We start from the raw sequence: 21,547 nt of genomic DNA on the forward strand, positions 1-21,547 counted from the left end.
AAGGTAATCTGCTGCGGGCGCATAAAGGGGCGAGCCGTGACGGCTGGTCGCTTCACGTGCGCTGTTTTCCCGCGTGCCTAGTGTAGGAGATCGCGTGATCTCCAGTGTGGCCTCACGTTGAAAAAAAAACTGGAGGGCGCTTCGCCTTCAAGAGTGGAGCGCGATAACATTCAAAGATCCCTGACTGCTTGCCACACTTCCCGGCAACTACAACTCATGTAACTGTAATGTTTACCGGGAAACACTGGCGGCGAACGCTGTGCACGAAGGTATGGTTTCTAGAATATTCTAGGGACCACAACGAAGGCGAGCTTTCTCGTAGAAACGCGGCCTCTTGCGTGGGCCGCGATAGGCGGAGGCGAGCGCCATCTGGAGATGTTGCAGGAAATCAGGTGCGCCGCTTTATGGCCTTTGAGAGGCCATCGCCGCTCTGTGAATGGTAGAAACGCTGGAAGATGGGTTTGTGTTTTGTTTCCGCGTAACAGAATTATGTTTTCTTGTATATCCAAATTACAGACTGACGCTATCATGTTTGTGGGTCGTGTGTAAGTCGTACTTTGCGATTTTTCTTATCTACTTTACCTTGAGAAATTCATGCAGTAACTTCCTTGCGTTACATGCAGGTCCTGAGTGGTTGGGTATGCGTGGTTCGAAATGATTTTTGCCAAAACGACGGTCCACGCTGGACGCCGACGCCGGACTTTATGTGACACGGGGCCCTTATCGCTATCGCGTTTAAAGAGGCAGCCTGAAGCGTTCGCTCCGAGCGCATCAAACCAGCGTTGTGACAGCGTGTTCGCGGTCATCGAGTGAGATCTGTCCACGTTTACCTGTGCGCGCGAGACAAAATACTTATCAATATAGTTAGTAAACAAATGTTTACTGCAGTTTATCGGCCGATAAAACTACGAACCTTCAAATTTTGGGCGATACTGAGACTCTTTATTGACCGAACAATTTGGGCTATAAGTACGATCTCGCTGCTAAATTTGGGCAAAAACACCGCAGCGGCGAAGCGGTACCGCGGTACGCACAAAAAATTTTAAAGGTGTACAATGGTGTGCAGGCGAAGACGCCGTGCTCGGTCTTTGGTTCGGCGACGGCCTTCCTCAGATTTACAAAAAGGCTTACAAAAATTGGTACATTAAATGCATTCAAGCGACATCATGGTAATGACCAGAATCAACCAGAACTTTGCGCCATGACAGAAACTTTTTCTTATTCTTTATGCTTGCATTACGCAATCGCGGGATCGAATCCCGGCCACGGCGGCCGCATTTCGATGGGGGCGAAATGCGAAAAGACCCGTGTACCTAGATTTAGGTGCACGTTAAAGATCCCCAGGTTAGACCCTACCCAGGTGGTCTAAATTTCCGGAGTCCTCCACTACGGCGTGCCTCATAATCAGAAAGTGGTTTTGGCACGTAAAACCCCATAATTTAATTTTTTTTTTTTTTTGCATTACGCAAGAAGATCATATCTGAGATTTCGACGCTTACCTTTGAGTGACAAAAAGAAATCTTAAAGGCTATGCATTTGCTTGCTGCGAGCGCCGAAAGTATTTGCAGAACAGAAACACGTTGTTGTTGCCAGGCTCTGAATATTATTTATTTGTGAAACAGCCGATATCAGTCGATCCAATCCAGTTTGAGACGCAAGTTAAAACATGTTTCGGTTGTTGCTATGTGAAACAAGCGGCGTGCTCTGACGCAAATATACAACTGTGCGCACGCGCTTAGCTGTTTCCACATTTGAATATGTGCGCGATGAACAAGTGTTAGTCGGTCTTTTAGCAAAGTGGACATATCTAATGTTTGCTGGAAGCTTTTTGAATTCTCTCATCTCAACAAAAGTAACGGCGTGACAAGCGGACGAGTCGTCGTCAGGAGCTGGCACAATGGCCACAAGGCGATCGTGTAGGCTACTTAGTAAGAAAGACATTACTCCAGCATCGGGGCCGAAATCAAGCAATGAAGATATGGATATTGACAGCGATGAAAAGTACGTATCGAGTTGTTCTTCGTCAGAGGACGAATACGTGCCCCCGAAAAAACAAGACTCCACGGATGAGTTTGAGGATGATGTTCCGGCAAAAAAAATTAAGCACAAAGATCTTCAACCCACGCATGTTTCAGAAAGTTCTGCCGATGAGCCTTTAGAGCTCGAATGTTTAGAAGTCGATTTGTCTGAAGGTGGAACGTCAAGCGATGAGTTTGACGAGAACGTCAGAGCTGACACCAAAAAAAGCACCCAAAAGGTGGCCGGGCCCAAAAAGAAATTGATGCAGAAGATAAAGATTCCGAAACTGGCACAGATAAAAAGAGCTAATAACATGACTCTGAACACTCAGATCTCCAATAACAATCTTTCTGAAAGAAGGCTTCAGTTGGAAAGTTTACCTGGTTGCAGTAAGGTTCTCCTGTGCGAGTCGAAAAAGTACAACCCGGCTGACTCTACCAATCAAGGCATTGCAGCGCTGTCAACTCAGGTGGATAACGTCATAATGAAAGAACGTGTAGGTGATGGCAAGTCTTCTGAATCCTTAAAAGACGTTATCAGTGCTATGCTGCTTGAAAATGAACCAGAGGCCTCTTGCTCTTATACTGTAAATGACGCACCAAAGTCGGGACAGCATAAGTCTAAAAAGACTGCAAAGAATTCATTAGTATCCTCTGCAAAGCAGTCTGCTTCTTGTCAGGATGCACGGTCTCCAGTCAAAACTAGAAGCAGGCAGTTTCAAGATGTGAAGACGGCCAAGTCCATGTTGTCATCTGCAAAAAGCGGAAGGAAGGCTGGCAAAACTAGCAACACAACAGAAACTCAAGCAAAAGCAGCACCAAAGAAGTTGCCAGAGATAAAGAAACAGCAAGTGAGAGGAAAGAAAACTAGGCCACAAAAAGCCAAGATCGAGAACAATGAGAGCTCAAGTGAATCTGATTGGGAAGAAGTTCCCGAAGGAGCAGACCTTGACAGCTATGCACCAGTTGTTCCTGAAAACGGAATCACAATTACACTAAAGGAGCCTGTGATGACTGGAAAGCACAAGAAAGCCAAGTTTGATCCAGTGGCAGAGATGAGACGCCGCATCAATAGAGTGCGCAAGGAAGTCCACAGCCTGAAACACAAGGTGCATCTTCTCTGTCTCCTGGCACACGGACTAAGGTTAAACAGCCTTATCCTGGACCAAACTCTGCAGGCTATTGCGCTGTCTTTGCTTCCTTCTGAATTCTTGGCATACTCTGGCAAAACAGTCACACTTCTGGATGTTGAGCGCATGTCTAGACTGTTCACCAAAGTGTTTGTGTGCACGCTTGGCACTCGCACTGGCTGCCATGCCTTACATGATGATCTTACAGTGGCACTAACAACCAAAATCGCTCAGAATGCACGAGATTACGCACTTCTGTTTTTGGTCATTGTAAGGTGCTTGCAGATTGAAGCTCGTTTGTGCATGTCTCTGTACCCTGTGCCTCTTGATGCTGTGCAGCTGTTGAAGACTGACACGAAACCTGGAAGAAAATTTGCTGAGCCCAAAGCACCTTCCAAAAAGAAAGCTCAAAAGGTGCACAGTGAGCCTGATGAAGTGGACAGTGACTTTGAAGTCAAGAAACCAAAGAAGGCAACAGGGAAGAAAAAAGTTAACGACGCCTCATCAAACAAAAAGACTGGGAAGGAAGGAAAGACTGGCAAAAAAAATGGTGAAAAATTTGGGCAAGGTATAAGTGACAGCATTGAACACTGGGTTGAAATATTCACTCCAAAGGATTCAAAGTGGATTGCAGTTGATGTAGTTCATGGATCAGTTGGCAGCATAACTGAGAGTAATATTCGAGAACCATTGTACTACATTCTCAGCTTTGATGACCACAACAAGGTGAAAGACATTACAAAGAAATATGCCTCAGGTTGGTTAACATCTGTGAAAAAGAAGAGGATTGATCTGAAATGGTGGGAAGAGTCATTAAAGCCTTTTAGGCCCACTGACAGTGAGCGAGAGCGTGTGGAAAATACGCAAATACAGTCAAAGCTTCAACGGCAGCCAATGCCTGGAAGCATTGCTGAGTAAGTTTGCTGCTTGTTTTGTGTCCCGCAGAGTCGCTGTCAAATATCCTAAAGTTGTGATCAGCTTAGAATGTCCTATGAGCAAAACTTGCTTGTGCAGAGCCACAAACAATTTAAAGCCGTCAGGCCTATAGCTCTTGAGGTTTTCATGACCTGCACACTAAATATGTAAGATAAAATATAATTCACTTGTGCCTGAATGAAGCACAGCTACTTGCTAATGTATAAGTAAAGTTTGCCAGTCTTCTTCCAGGCTGGCCAGACAAAATGGGCCATTTCTAGATTAGCAAAGCCCTACAAGAGATCGGAGATACCTGCTTTATGTTGCTTATGAGCACTTTATCCATCAAATTTTATGGGCAATCACTTATGGTGTAATGCTGTTGGCCTACTCAATTACTACTTATTTCTACTGAAATCAGTCTTTAGGCATGCTTGTTGGCAGCTGTAGCTGCAATCTTGCTTGTTCATAGACTGATTAAATAGTAGTAGCATTGTGTCATGAATGATTCCTTGTTGCTACGGGAAGGCATTGATTGTGCTGAATATTGCATGACGCAACAGGGGAAGTATTGTGCAAAGTGATCGATCAACCATGTGGCTCTAGAACCCAAGTAATTTTATTTTATCCTTGTTGGCGTGATATATTGTGGGCTTCAATTGTTGCTAAAAAAAACCTGCAAATCTAAGCAGTAAAGTTCATGACTTCTGTACATCTCAGTCATTGTAGCTGAGAAGCATTAATCCTTTGCCTTGGTTTCCCACAGTCGGGCAGTAATGTACTGAATGATTTTTCATCACATGATCTTGTGAATGCTCCTGTAAAAGGATGTCCGGAAGCCTGACGTGTCTTCCATGTCCACACAGGTTCAAGAACCATCCTCTGTATGCACTAAAGCGTCACCTGCTCAAGTTTGAAGCCATCTATCCATCAGATGCCCCAACTCTTGGGTTTGTACGAGGAGAGCCTGTTTATGCTAGGGAGTGCATCCACACTCTGCGCTCAAGGGAAACTTGGCTTCGAGAAGCACGAATGGTGCGTGTCAAGGAGCAGCCATACAAAGTTGTCAAGGCCAGGCCAAAGTATGACAAGGTATGGAGAAGTGTATGTTTATTACTGGAAACAATGTTTAGGCATAAGAAAAGCATCACTATAACCTTTGTTCGAGGCACTGAAATATTTTAATTCTCAACAGAATGCTAATTTTGGCGACTTGGTGCTTTAATACAAAATACATATCCATTGTTGACAATATCTCGTAAAACAGATGACAGACACACGGTGATCTAGCATGGCAATAACGTGGCCTCACAACTGCTAGTGCTTTGCCACATGATTGCTTCAGCTTTTAGCAGCTATTGTTGCCTGGCATCTCGTCATCGGCCAAAGAGATGTGACTTCTGTTATGTGACTTCTGTTGTGTACACAATGTTAGACGAGCAATGCAGCTCATTATGGTGATGCTATTGGTCATGAGAACGCAAAACAGGCACTGACCGGGCACGCACTATAGAGTTACATTCTTTCAAAATGCTGAGTGATTGGTGATACAAAGCTGGTGTGCTGAACCGTTACAGATAGTCTGAAATATGGGCCAGTGTGAACTTGGCCACACAATGGCCAAGTTCACAGGGTATGCTGGCGCACTGAATGTGACACCTTGCTACCAAAACTGTCCATGTAGTCACACTGCTTGCATAGTAGCACGCAACAGCAGATTGGCATGTTGAAGTTCAATGAAGGACAGCAGAGAAACAGCATAAAATGCACAAGTATGCAGGGGAGCAGGCAACCATCTGTTACAGCTTGCCCAAATGTATCTGTTACTACGACAGCTGAAAACCAGGATTGCTTCATTGTAGCACTGGTGTGCTGGCTTTATAAATGTCCCCTACACAGGGCTTCCTTATTGGTGCAAAATTCAATATTAAATGAAGCACAACAGACGACAGAATGTGTCAGTCGTTTGTGTCTGTGGCTTACTTATGGGGTTATTTTTTAATAAATGCAGCTCTCTGGGCAGATACTTAAGGAGCAGCCCCTGGAGTTGTTTGGCCACTGGCAGACGGAGCCATACATGCCACCCATTGCCTTCAATGGCAAGGTGCCCCGTAACGAGTGGGGCAACGTGGAGCTCTTCAAAAGCTGCATGCTCCCTGTTGGCACTGTACATCTGAGAGGTCAGTGACGAGTGAATATCTTGTGCAAACTGTGTACGACTTAGCCATTCCTAAGAACTCAGTAGTGAAAAGCTTTGCTTTTGGGGAGGTTTGAGTACCATAGTATCTTGCATCTTGAGGCTAAAGTCAAATCTTAATTTAATGAACACAGATGTAACAAATTGGATAGAATGGATATAATGAAGTGTAGAATTGGCGGGACATGCATTCGTTAGATATGATTGGTGACATTAATTGCATGAGCAATTTATCCTATGATTGGTGGCTGGTGGGTAATTATCTATATGTTTTATGTAATGATTATTATAAAGTGTGGCATAGATCCGGTGGCAAATACTACCCAAGTTGACGTCAAAGCGGTTCACTGAAAAGCAGCATATACCTAGTGGCAAATACAATCGACTTTCATTACAGGTGTGTAAGTGCGCCTAAGAACCAAAGCCAAAAGAAAGAACAAGATGCGTAGCATATCCTGGTGCCGCTGGAAACCCACCTGTCTTTTCTAATGGGTAGAGATGTACCACAAACTGGCGCTCAGTTGTTCATATGGGTTCTCATCTCGAAAAAGGGCTATAGATATTTGCGAGGGCCTCCAGCTGCCCCTTGTCCTCCACCACAGCTTTGGTGAAATAGTCGAGCATCTGTCGCTGCTGTGGGAGGCAGACGAGTGCTGCTGCTAGGTACCTACTGGTAAACTAGGTAATAGCAGGCATGTATGTTTACATGCCTGCAATGCTGGACCAACTCGCCCAGCTAGCTGAGTTCCCTTAATTTGAGCTGCATGGGACCATTGAAGTCGATCAAATTATAGTAAACAAAGTGCAGAAAAAAGAAAAAAGAACTGCTGAATTATTTGGCACTATTTGCCTGATTCTAACACGCCTCTGAATTAAACGCATGCCCCAAAGTAGAAATATCCTCAAAGTAGAAAACTAATGTAGAAATGTTGCAGCTCGTCCTCCTCCTTATATAATTTGTCAAAGGAACAAATACATGAATAATAACTGCATTGCAATTGCCAAAGATGCTGCAAACGAAATTTTGAAGGCTACGCACTGTCAAGACAAGTAAAATATGAATTTTTTCATAAAAGAATATACTCGTATGTCCCGAAAATTGTGCCCGAAATTACTGATATCAATGCTTTCATGTTTTTTTTTGTCTATTTAATAAGTAAAGAAAAAGTCACACCAACTTTAGAACTATATCAGTTTGAAATCAGCAAAGCAGTGCAAGCCGCTGATATGAAGAATGTAAAGGCCGTGAAATGAAGAAGTTGAGTCTGTAACTGACTCCTTTACGTCATCGTCCGACACGAATCAGGTTCCCTTGAGCTGTCTGTTCAATTGCCCCAAGTTGTGTAAGTCACAAGGCGACAGGTCTGGGCTGTATGGCGGATGTTGCAGTCTTTCCCACTTAAACTTTGCCAGTTTTGTGTTAACCACATCAATGACGTGGGGACGGGCATTGTCGTGGAGCAACATGACCCCATTCGTCAATTTTTCACGTCGTTTGTTCTTGATTGCGACACGCAGCCGATCCGACGCTTCACAATATCGGAAATGATTGATAGTCTTTCCAGGTTTTGCAAATTCGATGAGTAATGGCCTCTGACGACATAAAAAAGAAGTCAACAACACCTTTCCGCGGAAATGACAGCTTTTGCTTTCTTTGGTGTGGTGAATTTGAATGTTTCCACTGTAAGCATTGCCATCGTGTTTCAGGCTCGTAATAGTGGCACTATGATTTGTCCCCGACAACAGCTGCAGACAAAAAGTCGTCACCCTCATTGTGATACCAGATCATATGAGTCAAGGCAGCGCTGAACCTCTCCGTCTTCTGGTTGTGGTTCAAAATCTTGGGCATCCATTGCGCACACAAGAGCCGATAACCGAGATCTTCATGAATTATGGTGTGAACTGAACTGTGACTGACGTTCACACGCCCTGCCAGTTCATCTATGCTTATCCTCCGTTCTTGTCTAATCAGCTCATCAACCTTTGCAATTGCGTTGGGGGTGATTGCACAGTGCCTTTGGCCCAGTCTTGCATCGTCTTTGCAACTTTAACGTCCTTCTTCGAACTGTTTGCTCCAACGCTTCACAGTGGCCAATGAAATGCAATGTTCAACGTACACGGCAGCTAATTTCTTTTTGGGAAACACCTTCAGCTGTCAAAAACCTCAGGCCACCACACTGTTCAGCTTTTGGAGCGTCCATTATGTCAAGCACGCAACCATGTTCAACCTAGTGTATGAGAACATTAAAGAACATTTATCCTCACACCTGCATGTCACTTTTCTAAGAGAGGTGCCTTAGTGCTACGCGCATGCCTCGCAGATAATGGACCGAACCATTATTACGCGGATTGGCTTGGCTCACTTTCATTTGACTCGCCCTTGTACATTAGAAATGGGAAGGTACAATGGAGTATACAAATGTGAAGATACAGCTTGATAAAGGACAAAAAAGTGTCACTGGAAACAAAGTTCACTGCACGAATACACAAAACTGTGCAACAAGATATTTATACTGAAAGGGGGTTTATTGCAGCTCGTTCGAGGGATCGCAAGTAGCTTTTGATCACGAGTCCTAGCCCTTCACATCAGCAGCCCGAGCTCGGGTCTCGTGCCGCAGCGGTGGCAGTCCGCACAGCACCACATGCATATTCCCCACTACAATTGCCTTCATAGCGAAGAAGAGCCATCCTGGTGACCTAAGGTGATGACTCGATAAGGGGGTCGTGGTACGGCTTCAGGCGGCTGACGTGAACTGTCTCACAGCCACGGCGGAACTTGTACGACGATGGCATCACCGGTTCGATCACTGTAGGATTTGTGGTCGGTTAACTTTGCTGGCGTCGCAGGCTCTCCAAAGACGCGTTTTCTTGGCTCTCCAAAGCCACTTGTCGCAGCAGGCCGGGAAGGGTTCGAAGGTCGCTGCCCCCGCAGGTCGTTCGAAACCGCTGCAGAGGGCTGGGAAAGGTTTGCAGATCAGTACCCCTGCAGGCAGATCATAACACCACATAATTCGCAGTCGATGTACATGTGACGATCCGGTACGGACCCTGATATTTCAGAACCAGCTTTAGGCTAAGGCCTGGAGCTTGAAAGGGCAGCCAAAGCCAGACATGAGAGTCCATGGCGAAGGACTGTGTGGGCTGATCATTGTCATGGCGATCTTTATGGATTCCTTGGCTATCCGACGTGAATGAGCGAGCCAGTTGGTGGCACTCTTCAGCATGGCGAGTAACTTCGGAAAGAGGGGTGAATTCAGCGGCATCTGGATGATACGGTAGTACGGTGTCGAGGGTAGTGGATAGTTAACATCCATAAAGAAGAAAAAACTGTGAGAAGCCTGTGGTAGCCTTAGCGGTGGTATTATACGCGTACGTCACAAAAGGGAGAACGTCGTCCCAATTGGAATAGTCAGAGGCAACATACATGGTGAGCATGTCACCAATAGTGCGGTTGAATCATTCCGTTAGACCTTTAGTCTGTGGGTGATATGCCGTAGTGGTGCGGTGAATAGTGCGACATGCAGCGAGTAGCTCATTAATAACTTCGGACAAGAAGACACCGCCTGGATCGCTGAGCAGTTCTCGCGGTGCGCCGTGCCATAAGATGAATGCGGCAACGTCACGAGCAGCAGCCGAAGCAAGTGCAGCAGTTTCGGCATATCTTGTGAGGTGGTCTACTGCGACTATTATCCAACAATTTCCATTGGCAGTGCATGGAAGAAGCTCATAAAGGTCAATACCAACTCGGTCAAAAGGACGTGCAGGACACGGTAAAGGTTGCAGAGGGCCTGTCGTATGAGGAGATGTCTTCCGTCGCTGACAGGCTGCACATGACCGAATGTATTTGCGGACATAAGACTACATGCCGTGCCAGTAGTACCGCTGGCGGAGCCACTTATTGGTTTTCAGGAAACCAGCATGAGTGTGTTGTGGGTCGGCATGGAAATACGTGCATATGTCGGAACGCAAATGGCGAGGGATGACTAGCAGCCATTTGCAACCATCTGGCTGATAGTTTCGGCGGTGCAAGATGACGTCCCGTAGCACGAAATAGGTGGCTTGGAGATGAAGGGCTCGAGGGCATGTAGCCATTGAAGAACTGTTGAGGATGTCAATGAGAGACACAATCCACAGATCTTTTCTCTGTTCAGATGGCATGTCAGTAACAGCAAGCGTAGCAACCGGGCACTCCATGGATGAGGGTGGTGTTTCGTCGGATCGCATGGGCGATTGGGAGAGCGCATCGGCATCAGTATGTTGACGCCTGGAGTGATAGATGACGTGAATGTCAAATTCTTGGAGCCGAAGAGCCCAACGTCCAAGACGCCCCGACGGGTCTTTCAGTGACGCAAGCCAGCAGAGCGCATGGCGGTCTGTCACAACGTCGAACGGATGGCCATACAAGTAAGGGCGAAATTTGTTCAAGGCCCAAACTATAACCAAACATTCTTTTTCTGTGACAGAATAATTGGTTTCTGCCTTCGTGAGGGCACGACTTGCACATGCAACCACATATTCTGGAAAGCCAGGTTTGCGTTGCGCAAAGATGGCTCCAAGACCAACGCCACTGGCATTGGTCTTGGAGTCGATCGCGAGTCCAAAGAAAAAAAGAATTCGGCACCACGTAGACAATCCAGGGCGTCATCTATGCCCAGTAGAGAATAGACATCTTTTCGTGCTATCTTGTTGAGGCGACGATAGTCCACACAGAAACGAATCAAGCTATCTTTTTCTTAACGAGTACTACGGGAGACGACCAAGGACTGCAGGATGGCTTGATAATACCACGTTCAAGCATGTCTTCAACTTGCTCGGTGATGACACGACACTTAGTGGATGACACGCAGTACAGATGCTGGCGTAATGGTGCGTGATGTCCCGTATCAATGTGGTGAGAGACGGTACTTGTGCGGCCTAATGATGCTTGGTTCCAGTCAAAATAGGCGTTAAAATCATTTAAAAGAGTAATTAGCCACTCACGTTGTGTCGGCTCGAGCTCATTGGCAATAGAGCGACGAAAGACATCCAGTGCTACTCGGTTAGATGGCACATGGGGTGTCAGTGCTGTTACATTGGCTGTATCCACGTCGGCGGCAACAGGGAAATGCACAATAATGTCAGCATCCACAGTCTGGATGGTACCAATAGTCTCGACACAGTGCAAAGCCAAAGTGTATGAATTTGGATTAGAAATCAGCATTTCTGCAGCACCGTGGTGAACCGTGAGGAGGGTAAAAGGCAACTATATAGGCTGGAGGCAACTGAAGACAGCAGCAAGTGTAAACATGACCGTCACTTCGGCAAGCGATGCGCATGAAAGAGGGACAAATATAGCACTGTGAGGAGGAATGTCAGTATCTGAAGCTACACAGATCCTGCTAACATTGTGAACTTGAAAGTCATGAGATGGCAAATCGCACAAAACGGAGAACTGAACCTCAGCACATGCACAGTCAAATACGGCATGATGGCGTGACAGAAAATCCCAACCGAGAATCACATAGTGGGAGCAACAAGTTAGCACAAAGAAATTAATCGATTACAAAATGTCTCGAATCAGCAACCTGGCAGTGCACATAGCGATTGGCTAAACTTGTTGTACACTGGCTGCTCTAAGCCATAATACTGAAGGCGTCATGGTCACGTTCCATAATGCATGACAAAGCTTCTCACTAATCACGGATACGGCACCACCTGTATCGACGAGCGCAAGAGATTTGATGCCATCAGCGGACACTTCAATAACGTTAGCGGGGAAAAAACGAGGACTTTGATGTTCCAACGATGACGCATTTCGTGCTTCAGGAACTGCGGAAATCAGTTTTTCGCCTCAGTAGTACTGGCACTGGGGCTACGACGCATGGGTGAGAGTGAGCGCCGACGAGGGGAAGGCGAGCAACGAGTACCATAGAGCTGTGACTGCGGAGCTGGTATGTCATCAGCAGCGTAGCATTCCGGTGGCGGCCGTTGAGGCATACAGAATGGTTGGAAGCCGGAGCTGGGTAGTCGCTCGGAGCCCACGAAGGCCGGCAAGCGCTGGCGGCAGAAGCACGCTGCATGTCCCGGGGTACCGCAGGAGTAGCATATTGGGCAGTTGTCAGCAGTGCGCCAAGGATTTATGCCCTGCTGCTGTGGACTGAAAAAGGCAGCCGCCGGCTGGCAAGGCGAAGGCAGAGGCAGAGGGGAGAACACTGGCGGGTGAGACGCTGAAGACGGAGGAGGGAACCCCGGCAGACGAGGCATCCGTACAACGGCTTCAGCATACATCAGAGGCGCAGCCACGGGAGCTGGCTTACACGAAGGTGGAAGAGCTTCGGTCACTTGCTCTTGAATCATCTGTCGGATCGCTGAAGCCAAATATTGAGAAGGCTTCTCCGTGGTCGGCAAAATCGAGAGCTGACGTGCGACCTCCTCGTGCACAAATTCTTTTATTTTCATCAACAAAGTTGTCTGGTTGTCGCCAATAACCAATGCTGCTAGCAAATCTTCCGTAGGCGGTGGGCGCCGAGCTAAAATGCATTGTTTCCGTAGCTCGTCAAAACTTTGGCACAAATTGATAACTTTGGCCACGGTATGCGGATCCTTCGCAAACAATATATGAAAGGCATTTTCATCAATGCCTTTAATGATATGTTTTATCTTGTCCTGTTCTGGCATTGACAAATTCACGTGTTTACACAGACCAATGACATCTTCGATCTAACTTGTGAAAGTTTCACCGGGATGTTGAGCACGCCCCCGTAAGCGTTGTTTAGCACGACGCTTGCACACAGTGGGGCGCCCGAACACTTCTGCGAAACCTGCCTTGAATGCGCTCCATGTTGTGAAATCGTGTTCGTGGTTTCAGAACCAGAGGTTTGCGACGCCGGTTAAGTAAAACAGCACATTGTGAAACTTGGTGGCGTCGGCCCACTTGTTATGCTGGCTCACCCGTTCGTATGATGACAACCAATCCTCCACATCATGATCATCGGTGCCGCTAGAGATGGCAGGATCACGCTGGCGCAACACGCCAGAAACGATGACCGCCGAAGGCTGTGGTGCATCTTCCTGGGTGGTTTCATCAGGCATGGTCGCAGCAGTGGGTAGCGTCTGGCTTCGGAGTTCCAGTTTTCGAGATTACCCAGCGCCTCCACCAAATGAAAGGGGGTTTATTGCAGCTCGTTCGAGGGATCGCAAGTAGCTTTTGATCACAAGTCCTAGCCCTTCGCATCAGCAGCCCGAGCTTGGGTCTCGCACCGTAGTGGTGGCAGTCCGCACAGCGCCACATGCATATTCCGCACTACAATACGTATAAGTCTCCAATAAATCTATCTAAGAAAAAGTCACTGTGTGTATTGCGTCAAAGAAGGCAAATAAATATGTTGGACAATCACAGAGTTACAGATCACAGAATCCTAAGGCACGACCCCCCCCCCCCCCCCCACTCCCTGCACTCCCCCGAATGTATCTCGTGCAGCGGAAGGTGGCGCGCTTCCTCCCTGCTTTTCTCCCTTGCGCACACAAGACTGAGCTACCATCGTCGGCTCACCATTGCTCCCCCCTCCCCCTCCCCCCCTACGCTTTTACTCCCACATACAGCATGCGGCGTGCGGTCAGTGTTATCGCCCTTGGACTTCATATGGAACATGAGGGTGACGGCGACTGCAGGATTGCACCTGGAGTGTCCATATAATTGTTATCACAATAATATAATAAGAGCACCCAGCAACTGAAGCGTCCCATGGCCCTTTACTTTCCGCAAAAGAAATAACGAAATTGAACTTTCGCCATGCGGCAATTCGCTGCGCCGCAACAATCTCTCTCTCTCTCTCTCTCTCTCTTGGGGGATGAAAAAACAAACGCAAAGGAAAGCATGTTGGCCCACAGAGAACCATATGCATACTGCTTGGTATCCTACATTGACGAGACAAGACTTTGGGAGAGGTTGCGCTCAAGCGAATGCGTTGCGGTCCGTCAAGTCTCCACGGTGATCGCGGCGAGCGAATATTGTTTCTTTTACTCGTCTGCTAGCCAGAAAGCATCCAGAACTCTGCCAGACGAAAATCCACTCGGCCAGACAAAAACAAGCATGCACCGAAGGGCACCGCACGGTGGTCGGGGCAGCACGAGAAAAACGCATGCGGCTGACTCTGGCAGCTCGCGGGTAGTGAGAACAAGAAAATTGAAGAGGCTCAATGTGCCCTCGCGAATAAAAGTCAAAATAGAAAAATAAATAAGAACGCAGTTATCTTTGTTGGCTTTAGTGTCTTGACATGGATGCTTTGGCGCAGGTGAAAAAACAGTTTATATTCTTTTCTATGACATGATGGCACAAATCAACCACCACAACTCTTCGTCTCATTGGACCTTGCTCGCTGCGTGCTTTGTCAACTTGTCTTATAGTGTGTTGATTTAACTTGTCTCGTTGTATGGTCTGATGTACGACTTTAGAAAAGTTATGCACCTTTGGCGTCAAATGTTTATAACAGTAAACCCACAATGTTCCGGAATTGAAAATCTAAAGCACGACTTTGCAAATGTCAATGCATCTTTCACATCAAAAGTTTAAGATCTTTATACCCATAAAGTTTCGGAAGTGAAATCCATGCGCTTCGTAGATTACGCAGCCTCAGAGAGATGAAGCAATGAACCCGCTCGCCATCAAAACACCCTTCAAACATTGTGCTCGGATGGGGCTCCTTACGTTATGTGACTCCCGGCGCATGGGCTATCCAGCCCGAGTTTGCAATGTTCGCGCTGAAATGTCTTTTCGAGTGTGAAAAAGGCATTCTAGACAAGATCCTGAACGATTTCCAGTGCCAGGGGTTGTTTTGGTTGGGGGTGCATGACAGTAAGAAAAATTTTCAGTGGGGGGGGGGGGGGGAGGCTGAAGCCCCATAAGCACCCTCCCCCCCCTGGCTGCACCCCTGCTACCTAGTGATCCAAGTTGGCGTGAAATAGGTTAGGCACAGACATAGAGACATACCGCAAACTATGTGAGATTCTCAAAGAATGCTAATGCCATTAAAAACATTTGGTTAGCCACGCTTTATTTCAGTGAGTATTCTATTGCTATAAAGAACAAAAATGCAAACTTCAAGGCAATACAAAGTTACAACAAAGTACATATTTGCTTGCTCGTAGCTCAAAATATGTGTTCTGGTCACAAAAACATCAATTACTCAGCAAGAGAAATTTGAAATGGGACATCTTCAATGTACAGTGCTCAGCGATTGAAACACAATACTCTGAGCGCGTGACTGCCGGTGATTTTTTATGCCATCGCTGAGCTCCCTGGACACCAAGCTTATTAATTGCGGTATATGATAAAAGGTGAGAGCATTGGTAGCACATTGTGACTCTATTTACTCCCCCAGCGATTACCTAGCGCTCTTCTGTGGAGCAAGAAGCACCGGCCACTATGCAGTCAGAGATCATGTTTCGATCGCCGAGCACTGTACATTGTATCTGGCCAATGGCTTGAAGCATGCCATCATCATAACTTATTGTTCATGTTACCTCTCGCCTACATTACGCACACCTACTGAAGATGTCATACATAGTTCCTTGCTTTGCATAAACTACAGACTGAGTCACAATTCTGTGACAGTTGGCAACCCAGGACTTATTGATATCGCTTTGATTTACCTGTATATTTATTGCTTAATTTGCTGAAATTTTGTATACAAATTGATGAAACACTGTTCAGACCCGTGATTCTGTAGCTTTAGGCCTGATTACAGAAATGTCACTAAGGCAACTTTGAAACTCTGGCACAAAGCAGCTTCAAGACAGAACCAACAGTCGTTGTCAATTGTAATGTTGACTGCTGCACTTTTGTATTGTTTCATAATGCAAAAAGAAAGAGGTACGGAATGAATGCACGGACACAAGAGAAAAGTGGACAACACGAATGCCATTCATTCATTCATTCATTCTTCACTGACTGAAAAATTATTAGTGGCCACTGCTGCAAGGCTAGCTTGTATATATGTGCTGGGAATTTGTCTTGGTTTTTGACATGCGGTAATGTTCAGCGATTACTTTATGTGCTAATTGGCATGCTAAATTCTAATGCATATGAAAAAAATTATTTATGCACCTTCTATGTGAAATTATTGAAGGTATGACATGCATAGCCATTCAATCATTGGTCAGTTGACATTGAAGCAATACTAAAAATACTAAAACTCAGTGTTTGTGCTGAAGCGTGTCAGATGTGCTGGCAAACATAATAAATCGGAAACAGCCTCATTTATTATTTTGTTATATATATACATATATATATGATATCCTCCGGGCCATAGGCATTGAAGACGAGAGTGATTGCAAAATGACAGCTAAATACAAAATTGCATGAGTGGCAACAATGAACTCGCTGCTGCCTATGCGATGTCAAATAAAGTGTTTTCGGAGACAATGAATTGTCATTTATGTATACACTCAAGAAATGCAAGGGCTACAAAATAGATGTTACCTATTACTTTGCAAAAAGAATGGCTATCATTAGTAGCAACTTCTGTTTGAAGATGGTTTCATTCTTAAGTTCGGGGCACGTGAAAGAAAATACTGAAAATTTTTTTCATATGACATGATTCAATTCCTACCTTAAAATCATGGTCAGTGCAATGGGACATGTACTGAAGTAATGGAATTAATTCTTCACCTAGCACAGGGTGACAGTACAACTTATGGAAGAAAGTTAAGTGGTATATTTTGTTACGAGAATCGGATTCTTCATAGATCTTGTGTCCCATTGTGTGCCGACTGTACATACAAGCAGCAGCTACTCACAGCATACTTGTGACAATTCTCATGCAGCTCCTGGGCTGGCTCGTGTAGCTGCGAAGCTGAACATCGATTGCGTTCCTGCCGTCGTTGGCTTTGAAGGTCACTGCCGTGGTGTCCATCCAGTGTAAGTGCTGTGTGCAGGGCAATGTCACCAATTTGTTTGAAACTCATCTTGTGTTGTGCTGCTGCATGAACTGTGCAGCACTTGGCACACTCGTTCTCAGCAGAATATAATTCAACATACACGATGGTAACACAAAAGCATAAAAGCATGCCATGTGCCTGGCATTGTATCTTCATTCTTTGTGCCCATCTCAGTCACTGAGTTGTTCTGCTGAAAAACAAATGGGAACTACTTGCGCATTTATCCGTTCTCTCCTTTGGCACCTTTCACTCTTCCATTGGTTGACAAGCCGAAACTAAGCTAAATGGCTGTTGTCTCTTTAGGTTTGATGGGTGGGTCGTGTGTGAAGAGTTCAAAGACACACTGATGGCTGCTTGGGAGGAAGAACAGGCTAACATCAGCAACCGTGAAGAAGAGGTATGTGTTGGGTATTTCCTTGACTTTGCTAATTGGACTAACTAGTAGTGCATTCACAAGCTTCATAAAAGTTAACAGGGGAGTGCATACCACTTGGTACAGGCAGAGCACTCTTGCAAGCAGCTATCACACTCTCGTATTTGGTAGGTTCAGCAGACTCACATCCTGATCACACTTGTGCGTGCCACTAGTCTACTGCCAGGCCATAAATGAATGCGCATGCGGCTGCACATTCCGTCATTTTCGGAAGCTGTGCAGTGGTTACGGTAGCAGACGACACGCAAACGTGATTAGGGAGTGAATCTGCTAACCTACAAACTACGAGAGTACGCCAAGCACTCACCACAGTACTCTGCCTGTATCGAGGGGCACACACTTCTGTGTTTAAAGTATTTCAGCGTATATTTCATTTGCATATTTTGTTCATGGCTAACTCTGTCAAGCATCAGTGCTGGCCGCATGTTGAATTTGGTGTGGCTGACAAAAGGATCGTGTCAAGGTGCATGCAAGTGAAATGTCATCGGGAAAACAGCTCTTAATGGAGTACCGTTATGCTATGTTTACATAACATTCTTTCATTTATCCTTAGTATTTTTTAAGGCTGCAAGGCCAGCAAGGCATTGCTCACTAGTGCTGAGGAGATGATCAACGCCGGCATCAAGCAAAAAGACGTGAACAAGGTAGAAAGTAGCCGCGTGCTTTTGACGACAGGAAATGCAAACCTTGAGCAGGCACTTAAAAAACTCGAACTCGAAAAGCAAATGATCAAAAAGGCAAAGCATTGATGTCTAGCCATGTATAAGCTGTTAGTTAGCCTTGTTGCGACACCGTTTTTTGAACCTCGACCGGCATTACTATCGGGTGACGTGGCGTTGTCGGCTGGCTGCAGGCGTCTGGTATACCATGGCGATCAGGCAGGGACGAGACGATTTCTAGTGCGAAACTTGCACTGTTTATTCAAAGGATGGTGAAGGATGTAAAAGAAGAGAATGAATGAATTGAAAAGTACATTGCGGGGCTCCTTAAATAGGCCCACTAAAATCATAGACGGTATCTTGCTCACGTCAACGTCACGTGACATGCACCGAGTCCCCCTCGTTTCTTTTCGGCTGCTCCCACTTTCCTGGGCGATGTTGCAAGTCCCCGTTGGTGCTTTGCAGCTGTTCCCACTTTCCTAGGTGACATTGTACGTCCCAGTTGGTGCTTTGCGGCTGCTCCCACTTTCCTAGGCGACGTTGCACCTGATTGCCTCCGCTGGTGGCAACCCGCGGGTCCGGAATGGGTGGCTGATCCTTTCTTCAGGCGACATTGGTTTGCGGAAAGGGTCTTCCCTGGAGTCGGACAGTTTGCGGAAAGGGTCCCTCCTAGAGTCACACAGTTTGTGAAAAGGGTTCTCCCCTTGGTCGCACACACACAAAGGGGCCTGTAAACACTGCGAGGCGTCCGCCAGACCGGCAACAGCACGAGACAACCATAGCAAATTAGGAATTTATCCTCCGTTTTGGTTGAGCAGGGTCTTTCGAGCATCCTTTTTGCCCGAGGTGTTACACGCCAACCGTAACAGCTTATAATCATGTGCAAGAGCAGCTTGGTTTTTAAGGTATCTAGTCATAGTCTAGTCAGCTGCTACTCACGTGCAAGAGTCAGGTCATCTAGTCTAGTCCAGTGAAATGCTACTCATGTGTAAGTCACTTGGAAGTACAAATATATTTGTTTGCATTTTTATACCAACCTTTTCTTTGGTCTGTGTTAATTTGCTTGGTCCAATCAATATTCTAAGCAATTTGATTGACCTGCTCAGCAGGTTGGAACAAATTGACCATGTGTATTTTTGTAGGATTCAGTGGGCACTGGTTTGCAGGACCTTGGTCACTGAAGCTAAAACAAGATTACACCAAATTAGTTTTATGCACGGAGCCTTAAAAAAAAATTGACCTCAATGGTTTTATGGCTTGTAGCTATGTCACATTGCTGGAGTTGGTTCTGAATAACTGCTGCAAGTATTCACACCTTTTTGTTTTATGTTCTAAAAGTAAGGTTTCTTCCACATTGGACTGCTCCAAATTTAGTATTCGGTACTCCAAAATGGAGTTATTTTTCTCTGCAACCTGCTCCAAATTTGAACTTTCCTACTCCAAAACTAAGATTTTCCTGCTCCAAAAGTTGCTCCAAATCCTACTTCAGCTGTTGCACCCCTGCATAATGGATCCGATTGATTCTGGGTGAATAATGCATGTTTTACATGTTGCATGTTGCTCTTCCTTCCAGAAACGCCTGAAAAGAGTGTATGGAAACTGGAAGAGGCTAATCAAAGGAGTTCTCATCAAGGAAAAGTTGCGGATGAAGTACATGAATGACGACTAATGTAGTGTTGAGGACTTTTGTTGTCATTTGGCAGTCATATCTACCTCAGTTATTTGTGCTTGTGTGCTTTGCTTTATGCACTCATTAATCACTGCTACCACACCGGTGTCAATTATGTACATATCTAACTTCATGTTAATGCTAGTTGGAGCTCTTTATAGACAAGGGATTTAAAGCACAATAAAGTTATTGTTTCCATGAGGTGTTTGTTCCTCGCGTAGAGACAACAACGTAAACAATCTGTAGACAATGGTACCGTGAACATGCAAGCCAAATATGATCATGTAAAAGTTAATGGGGAACATTAACATTGTGTTTTTTATATCTGAATTATTGTTGAGTCATTTTCAAAGATTTCTTTAGGAATGGAGCATTTACTAAAAGGCATCATATTCACTTTTGGGTTTGAAGAACAGTTGTTACTAGCAGGGCCCCTCTAAACTCTAAAGGGTAACCAAACAGCAGCACTAACTGCTAAACTGTTTGCATTTATCAGGCAGGAAAGTGTTAATTTCTGCCAGAGAAGCGATGAGAATTTCTTGAATTTCGCACCCAAACCACAGTGTTGCCACAGAAATGTTATGTCATGGATGTTAAAGTGTTTTCTTGTATATTTGTCATTTTAGCACATGAAACATCTCAATAAATTTTCTAGGTTGAGTATTTCGTCGTTTTAGCAATGTGGTTCTTTTTATTGAACATTTGCCAATCTGTAGACGAGGCTCCTGTGAACGTGTGAGCAAAATATTTTTGCACTGCATGCAGCTGGTAACTTACAATCTTTTGTCAAAAACAGTCAAAAATTGCAATGGTGACGTCTCAGTTTAGTTCTTTTGTACAGTAAATGACTACAAAAGTTGCTTGGCCTAATATTTGCTAACCTTCTAATCCACTGCAATTTTTATTATAACTACTTCACTAGCTTTCTAGCAGACACTTCCAAAATCTGACATCGCAGGATGATGATGATATATGGGGTATTATGGTGCAAGGGCCACAAATGGCCAAAGAGCGCCAATCAGTGGTCTAATGTAGTTAGTGGTTTGGTCAATGATAAATAGTAAATGTACGGATGTAGCATGGCTGTATAGAGGCCTAAAAGTTGTTGTTGTAAAGTGGATAATGTACAGTAGAACCGTTACTACATTCCCGTTACGTACATTTTCCCGGCACCAATGCTCGCAATCGAGAACACAAGAAAATTACTCACTAGAGTTATACTAATTTTTTAACGGTTCGTACGTTCCCGGAAAACACGATTTTTTGACACGAACATCCAGTACATCGCCAAACTGATCGTGTGATACGTTTTCCGGCTGCTAGATCCCATGTAAACAAGAAAATGCATGAGGTTCGTGTGATCAACAGTGTATACAAGGTGTTTCACGTAACTTGAGCCAAACCTTAAAGATATGCGAATGCTACGTAGCATGATCGAACCAATGTAATGTTTGCTGTCGCTTGGAGATACTCAGATTATTTTTTGCATTCTGCCTAGTTAGATAATTAGTCTTAATAATTCAAATTCGCAATTATTATAACTAGATGAAAAGTCTCAATTAGAAAATTGTACAGGAACATGAAAAACTCTCGATACAGCTTTATATTG

At 45.3% G+C, this 21,547-nt stretch overlaps 1 protein-coding gene across 2 annotated transcripts; it reads left to right on the forward strand.

The window, feature by feature from the left end:
- Positions 1–1,251: 1,251 nt before the first annotated feature.
- On the forward strand, positions 1,252–20,601 carry Xpc (DNA repair protein complementing XP-C cells homolog). 2 transcript variants are annotated; one of them, XM_050184269.3, is made up of 6 exons: positions 1,252–4,062; positions 4,930–5,155; positions 6,075–6,243; positions 17,064–17,157; positions 17,481–17,574; positions 19,843–20,601. In XM_050184269.3, the coding sequence occupies exons 1-6, from the start codon at positions 1,898–1,900 to the stop codon at positions 19,936–19,938; spliced, it is 2,844 nt and encodes a 947-aa protein (XP_050040226.2). In that variant the 5' UTR covers positions 1,252–1,897; the 3' UTR covers positions 19,939–20,601. The 2 variants fall into 2 exon arrangements, with proteins under 2 accessions (XP_050040226.2, XP_054929695.1); XM_055073720.2 differs by having other exon boundaries at positions 1,275–2,001.
- Positions 20,602–21,547: the final 946 nt, after the last annotated feature.

Source organism: Dermacentor andersoni, chromosome 4, assembly GCF_023375885.2.
Source record: "Dermacentor andersoni chromosome 4, qqDerAnde1_hic_scaffold, whole genome shotgun sequence".
In the NCBI taxonomy this organism is placed as follows: domain Eukaryota; kingdom Metazoa; phylum Arthropoda; class Arachnida; order Ixodida; family Ixodidae; genus Dermacentor; species Dermacentor andersoni.